At 41.9% G+C, this 8251-nt stretch overlaps 1 protein-coding gene across 1 annotated transcript; it reads left to right on the top strand.

Annotated features, from left to right (window-relative positions):
* Positions 1-602: 602 nt before the first annotated feature.
* AHSG (alpha 2-HS glycoprotein) lies at positions 603-7091 on the top strand. The gene is made up of 7 exons (XM_075717042.1): positions 603-806; positions 2061-2171; positions 3420-3504; positions 4398-4561; positions 4851-4964; positions 5775-5855; positions 6810-7091. The coding sequence occupies exons 1-7, from the start codon at positions 603-605 to the stop codon at positions 7089-7091; spliced, it is 1041 nt and encodes a 346-aa protein (XP_075573157.1).
* Positions 7092-8251: the final 1160 nt, after the last annotated feature.

Genomic DNA, 8251 nt, shown 5'->3' with positions numbered 1-8251 from the left:
TACAAAAGATTTAGAAACTATGTCTCATTTCCTATTCCAAATGAATTCAGTAGCAAAAGTTGCTATATAATTACATTTACTGTTGAATGTGATCCTTAGAACTCATTCAGATTCCATTTTCTAATTTATCATGTTACTGATTGCACAATTTAGACTGGTGTCTGGTGAGATTTGGGCCCTAACAGAATGTGTCCTGTTTACAAGAACGCTTAATTAGCGCTAGCATCTCTACATATTTAACAGCAGGGATCATATTCCTCTTGCATGTACTGTATTTGGTAGGTAGAAAAGTGTCTAAAAACTATGTTACATTTTTGCTGATGCTTTCTTCTTTAGCTGCTTTAGCGGACTTCGCAATATCCTACCTGATAAAATTTACTTTGGCCCATATTAATCAGTCAGCTTGATGTCCTAACATTTACTTTTCTCTTTTGTTGTTTGCAATGCCTCTTGGAACTGGGACAAATATCAGACATGCGCTCATGCGAAGTCTGTGGTATGTACTATATAAATGAGACCCCAGTTCTAGCTACTTAGCTACCATCTGAATAGTATATTCTTAGATCTTTATTTCTGAAAAGGATCGTTTTTTCTCAGGTGCCATGAAGGCACTAGTAGCTTTAATATTGCTTGTTCACCTTCCAACTCACGAAGCTGTACCAGCAGCTCTCCCTGCTCCCTTGCGCTGCGATGACCCAGAATCTGAAGCAGCAGCTGAAGTAGCTGTGAGTTATATTAATGGCCACAGTCATCACGGATACAAGTTTGCCTTAAACAGTATCGACAACATCCGCGTGATACCCCAGGTAAGTGAGGAGCTTGCAGGCAGAGCATCGTGTTAACCTGGAGATGCTTGGAAATGACCAACAAGCCCTGCCAAGGGCTCTATCCTCTCATGGAGTAAATCAGCATGGTTCTGTTGATCTAAATGGGGCAATGCCACCTGGTAGCAGTTAACAATCCAGGTCACTGGAATGTATGTCTCAAAGAGCAGAACAGAGGGGGAGAGAAATGTTTGGGTACTTTTGTACAATGCTAGAAAGGGCTTAGCTTACAAATGCAGCATGCTTGCTAGGGCAGATCATTCAAAGTGCTGATTCATGAGCCCAGTAGCTAATCTGGAGAAAAACTATGAGGATAATCTTTGTGATGCAGGTAATTATTTATTGGCTAAATGCATACCTATCACGATAACTCCATGCTATTAGTGTTTTTGTAGTAGGCATTAATTTTACCTAATATCCCATTGAGCTGACAAGGAAGCTGAATGGAAATAACTGTGGCTTGTAGCCTCATTTTCACTAAGATCTACTGCCGTCATTGTAGGCGTCTAGAAAGGCTGTAGAAATGGTCATGAGTACAATGTATGCACCCATTCAGAACCTTTGATTCTCTCAAAACATTGAAAATGGTCCCAAATATTAATAAGAATGAAACTCCATGGCTGTTTTCTACTTGTTATGAGAGAGAGGATACCAAAGTCATTTACAAGAGACTAAAACAAACATTAACGAGATTAGAAGTATGCCCACAGTTACCCAACCAAAAACACTGGTGACACTGCTTTGCTCATATTTAATACCCTTACACTAAAATAACCTCATTGGTTTAAAGGGAATCACTCGTGACTCAAACCACAGAGTCAGTCTCGGAGCTAAGGAACCTTCATTCTGCCTTCACGAAGCACAAAGATTTTTTCATCAACACAGACAGCTGTTGATTTTTTAAAAGTACGCAACAAAATAAAACCAAGTTAACTTAAGAGACTGACCCACTACACATAGACTAGACTTTCCAAAATTTATGGGCCAGTTCCTTAGATGGAAAAAATCAGTGTGACTATCTTGACTTACTCTAGCTAAAAAATTGGGTCCTATTTTTGAAGTTAAATAGTAAGGACCTATTCAGCTACTCTAGAGTATACCTGGAGCTACCCAATGACAGTCAGCAACAGAGACCACAGCACAGCCCCAGAGAAGAAATCTGGTGATGTTTTGTGATTGTGTACTACAATTCCCATTGGTTTTGTTTTGTTTTGTTTTGTTTTTTTTTTCTTCCAGGGGCTGAATAATGACATAATCTTTCTTGAACTTGACTTATTAGAGACCACGTGCCACATTCTCAGCCCTACACCTCTTGCAAATTGCACAGTAAGGAGCTTCACAGAACATGTGAGTATCTAAAACTCTACTAGCACGCTCTGAAGGTGCATGCTCAGTACGATGATGCTAGAGGCCAGGCTATCATCAATTAGATTACCAAGCAAATGTTCTATCACTGTAACAGCCTATAACTGCCCAAGCACTTGTAACCTCCTTGTTGATTTAGTTGCCTTCATGTCATGAAGGATTTCACTCCTGGACTTCTTTCATGTCCTGTTATGTGAAGAGGACAGGTCACTGTCAGCGTAACATCCCACATACAGTTCATGAATGCTGTGGGACCTTGTTTAGAGGCGCCAGATTCAGCCCTCTGTGGCCAGCCCAGATGTCACTGCCTTGTTGCAAACTGTAGACAGGGCAGGTTGTGAATCTGTGCAAACACAACCTTCCCTTGGCTACACATGGGGTGTTACCTAGTGAAATTCTGTCAGGTCTAGCCACTTAGTCCTAGTCAAGACTGCAGAGGAACTATTCCCTTCAGACAGGGCTCTGCCTTCAAAGTAATGCTCAGCTGGAATTTACTGGCCTCAAATACTTTGTTCTTATGCAAGTGTGATCCAACTGTGAAAAGCTTTCCCTAACCAAAGCAGTGGAAGTGTTGTCTGGGTACAGGCAGCTCTGGTTTCTAAGCAGACAGCAGAGTGAGCAATTGACAATTTAAGCCTGCTGTTTCTAGAATGGGGCCCAATTCACAGAGCTCATGACTAAATTTGAATCATGATCCACCCCTGTATTCACCAGGGCTCAGATCCCATTTTCCAGCTTGGGGGAGGTAACTCCAACTGTTCCCTCTTCACAGTGACTCCAGCTTTGCCTTTGACATCTCCTCCCCTGCTGGATCCGGTTGCATGGGAGCCAGCTCACACGAGGCAGCACGCTCTGCTGTTACCATGGCCACTGACCAGCTGAGATTAGTGCGAATGTTATCAAACAGCTCTGCAGAAGGTCTTAATTCATAAGTATTCATATTGTTTGCTCTTTATGAGAGAGGAACCTGAACCAAATGTCCATAATCTTGCTATGCTGGCATTTCTGATACTTTTGAGATCCAGATTTGGATACAGATTTTGCAGCTCTGGTCTGCTTTTTACAAAATCACAGACACCAGGACACGCCTAGCAGTGCCTTTGCAATCAGACTGATTTTGCCAGGAACACTCTGCCAGGATCTGTTCTTCTGAATTTAGTAATAGTTGCCCTTTTCAGAAATTCCTATTTATCTGAATGATGTAACCCTTTGATTTTTGTCTCTCTCTAGGCAGTTGAGGGTGACTGTGATGTCAAACTGCAGAAGCTGGATGGAAAGTTATCTGTACTTGCTAGTAAATGCCACTCACGTGAAGGTAAAGACTTTGTTCTTTAGGTTTGACTCTAGAGGCTGACGTATTATTATAGCTGTGGTTACAGTTCACTAGCTTTTCCGATTCTAAAATGCTGTGTATAAGTATGGCATAAAGGATGTCAGTTAATGGGTTTTCTAAACCCAGCTGTTTTGAAAGTAACTTTTTCCCCATTTTCTGATTTCATTCACCTACAAACCCAGCCCTCTCTCTTTGTTCCTTTTTGCTATGACAATTAAGATACTACAAGACTATATGGGGAGCAAGTCCCAGATTTGACCTAGAGATTGCTGGTACTGAGGCTTTTCAGTCAGGAGCTTAGCTTCAAGAATTAGATTCCTTGTTGTTCTGAATTTACTAGAGCTTGTTGATCTTCAGAGCCCCTTTGCCAGATGCAGCTTATTTACTGCACCCAGCATTTTCAATATTGCCATGGGAAAGCAGAATCTCTATTCTGCATGCTCTGCACGAGATCTCTTTGCTCTGTGCAAGATGTCTTCAGTACTACTTTCAAAACTGGTGAGCGAATGAAACAACATACTCACACAAGAGCAATTCCAATAAATTAAAGTATCTTCATTTTCCCACCATTCCTGGTGTGAGCTGAGACATCATTTCATTGGTGTCATGGATAGTTTGCCAGAATTGATTAAAACCTGAGTAAGAACATTCCAAATGTTCTATTGAAGTCCACACCACTTTTGCTGGCAGAAAGACTCGAATGGGAGCAGTGGTGTGAGCTACTGCCATCTGTAGTCTGCACTGCAAAAATTCCTTCCACTGGCATTTGGGACAGAGCATGAAACGGTGTTTTGTGTGACTGAATAGGTCTATAATGCCTTTCAAAACAAGCCACCATCTGATCAAAACATAATCTGTTTGGTTCCTCCTGCAAGACTCAAGGGAAGATGTTGCCCGACTCTGCCCTGACTGTCCACTGCTGGCAAGTCTGAACAACACTGAGGTGTTAACAGCTGTTACAGCTGCACTCAATGACCACAACGGCAGAACTGCTGATGCTTACCTCAGACTCCTTGAGATCGGAAGAGCCAAAATACAGGTAATTGCTAGAACTGTGTCTAGCTGGCCAAGTAAACAGAATTTTTCTTCTGTGGTAATTGCGCAGTGCTAACCAGTTATGTTTGCAAACAGATTTAGCTTGCTCTAATTTGCCCTACTGAATTGCTGTTGTTTTCCCAAGCATTCTGTGTCATTTTAGCCATGGGATTCCCTTTCACTTCAGTGGGAGATGCAGAGCTAGAAGCCACAGCATTTGCCTTTTATCTTTTCTCAGCAGCTCTGCAGTTTCACAGCGGAGAGTCAGTTAAACAATTTTCCTGTTTTATCAGTATCACCCAGTGCATATTGTCTCCGTTGAGTTTGCTGTGGCTGCCACGAACTGCTCAGTGCAAGAAGCTAAAGATAATGTGGGGGCTTGTCAACTGCTGCCTGACGATCAGTCTGTAAGTATGCCAGCACACCAGTCCTGATCCCGCCAGCTCACAGGTAGAAAAGCAGCGTGCTGTGATGCGCTTGCACTTGTGCAGGAATAGACCTTTGTGAGGATGAAACTGCAAGAGTAGTATACCACCATGATATACTCTTCAATATATAATTCCTAAAGCTATATCACACCTTTCTCTTCTCTTCTCTTCTCTCTGAGGTATCTGGATTGAATCCTGATGTATTTGAATATATTTCAAAAAGGCTTGAGGACCAAAGTGTCCTTAACACAAAATATTTTTAATCAACAGAATATATATTATTGTTTACTCTTCTTAACATGAGCACCTGAGAAAATCAGGCTCTTTGTACTGGACAGTACACAAACCCATAATAAAAGGTCAGACTGTTTCACCTTCCAACAACTTAAGTGCTGTCAGTGTGCTTTGTTCTGATACATAAGCTCTTGAGAGTTATACCGCATACTTTATCATGCTAAAATTCTTCTTTTGTTTCTGATGAAATTGAGTCCTAGGCAGTTTTAGTGGGTGGGAACCTTTTACCTAGATTCCTATATATTCTTTCCCTCCCTCATATCCAGACATACAAAGGATCTTACTCTAAAATAATACAGGAGTTTCACTTATTTGCTGGTTATGTATTTAAAAAGCTTGCCTTTTGAGTCCAACAGACTAAAAAGCAAGCACTTTACTGCTCAGATAAAACATGAGAAGATGTAGCTCTTTCTAAATGTACTGAAATTAAAAATTGTAATGCAGGTCTCCTCTATTTTATAACTATTTTCCCTTGACTATGCTCTGCTTTGCCAGAATTTCGGTTTCTGCATAGCAAGTATGGTAATGCGCCCCTTACAGGACCTCAAAGTGGACTGCCAGCTCTACGGACATCAGGTACCAACTCCAGATATCCCCCTCCCTTCCTGAGTATTATTCTAGCCTACTAGTGCTGTTGGAAGCAATCACCTTGAGTTTACCCCTTTCACTGTAGACTGCATTAGCTATCTGTGATAACCTGAGTTTAACTTCGTGTCCTAAAAAACAAGGTAAGGTAGCTCCTGATTATCCTATGGATTTCTGGGCCAGGAATTATGTCACCTCTGCCATCCATGCTTGACACAGTTTGTCCTCCTAACCATCTGCGAGCTTCGCATGTCTGGTAGGGCAAAGGGAACCAAATTCAGCTCAGCTAGCGGGATGGGGCAGATAGATGTAAAATATAAATGAGCCATTGTGGTAGATGAAATCAGCTGGGGGTTTTTTGCTAGTAGTCCTTAGATGTGACTGAATTCAGGGAGCCCGAAATGCACTACTATAGCAGGAGGAGGGAAACATATATGTACTGGACCTGAGTGCTCTCCAGGTATTTTAGCCTCCATTTGGTCTGAGAAGGGCTAGGTGGTGGCTGAATACTCCCTACGGACCAGAGCTCTTGGTAACACAATAGTAATCAGCTGTCTAGGAGGTATATGAAAAAAAGAATAAGGCAGCTGGGCTTGAATGTTTTGCCAGCTGCACAGGTGGCCCTGAAAGTTCACATAGCACAGAATTTGTTATTATTATTGTGTTCCTGGGCTCCTGTGTATGTGTTCAAATGGAAATCAAACTTCTGTGATGGTCAGGAACATTTTGTACCTGGGTTGGAGGCCTGTACCTAGTTAGGAGTAGGGTACAAGTTCACAGGTTCAATCCCTGCTTACTGCAGGGGGGTTGGGCTCGATGATCTCTCAAGGTCCCTTCCAACCCAAAGCATTCTATGATTCTATGATATTTAGTAAGATATCAGTGACCTGTATATTATAAGCCCCAAGTAACTGAACACAAACACAAACTGCTTTTCTTTTCCAGCCTGGAGTTATCTACTCTCAACCAGGTCACGATACATCAGCAGGACTGCTGCCCAGTGTTGTACAAGGCTTCACAAACCATAATCTCAGGCTTTCCCACAATAACCCTGTTGCATCTGAATCCAGCTCTTCAGAATTTCCTATTTCCATGCTCTTAGCAAAATCTGTGGCAAAGAGAGCAGTTGCAGAGGTTGCTCAGCATGACAAAGTACCTCGTCCAGTTGGCTTTGTGCCTCCTCCTCCTCCTCCGTGCCCTGGGAAGATTCGCCATTTCAAGATATAGGCTGTGTTACAGACATGGCAATACAGATAACTGAAGGATCAGTGTGCAGCAGCACACAGACCACAACATCAAGTGCAAATAGGTGAGAATGCTTGACTCTCAGCCCAAATGAGTTTTACCCTCCAGAGGGCAGAACCATGGCCAGGATCATGAAAAGGCCTGCTTCAAAATATAGGTGATTACAATATGTAGCAGTTGTTTTCTCTACATACTGGGATGCTCCAGCTAAAATATAGAAAATATTGTTTCAATGAAACTGTTGTAAGAGCTATACAACAGTTGTAGCTTTGTGACAGAAACACCACCTGAAAGGTTAGTTCACAATAAAATGTTCAATAGAAATGCTTTGGTACCTTCTATCTGTATGTATTTTCATTTAGTTGTCAAGTATCTCCTTCACAGCATTATGAGTCATATTCTGGGCTTGATTTCAAAAACAGTAAGCTCCTGCACTTCTCATCAGCTTCAATGGGATGTGTGGGTGCTGAGCGCTGCGGAAAATCAGGTCAGTCCTTTCTTTTGATCACACACTAATAACACTAAAGAAGTGGCAGGAAAAAATGTATTTTTCCCTTCCACCTGTAGTGTTTCCTAGCATTTACCTACTTCTAATATCCACCAGAAGTACCTCAATACTTTTGGGCATGGCATAAGAGCATCCATGCCTATGAAAAGAACAAAGAATCAGGACCCATTCATTGCTGCGCAGGCTGAAAGCATCAAATCCTTCCAGCCCAACACATGTGTATTCTCTGTCTTCTAGCAGATACACAGGTGCAATATGATCACAGGGTACGGTATGGCCTGTGTGCATGTGAGGGAATACCAATTCAAGGGAATAAAAATATACTACAGACATGTATCTCATATAATAGGACCCAGACAGCGATGGCAATTTACCATTATCCTAGCAATCAAGTTTTCCCTGAATTTCTGACATGTGTTAGAAGCAAAATCTATTCTAAGCAGAGAAGTAATAAGGGACAGGGGCAGAAGGATCTTTACTGCCAGGCAGACTGGAATTCTGCAGGCCCGGGGGAGCAGTCTCAAAGACAGTCATGAATCTTTAACCAGGAACAGCACTTGCTACAAGATAATTATTATGCAGACAGCAAAAGCTGCAGAACACATGTCATTTCTGAACTGTTTCAAATAACCTA

This window comes from Pelecanus crispus, chromosome 9, assembly GCF_030463565.1.
Source record: "Pelecanus crispus isolate bPelCri1 chromosome 9, bPelCri1.pri, whole genome shotgun sequence".
In the NCBI taxonomy this organism is placed as follows: domain Eukaryota; kingdom Metazoa; phylum Chordata; class Aves; order Pelecaniformes; family Pelecanidae; genus Pelecanus; species Pelecanus crispus.
Note: the sequence above shows the minus strand (reverse complement) of the source record. Positions and strands in the feature narration are given on the sequence as shown.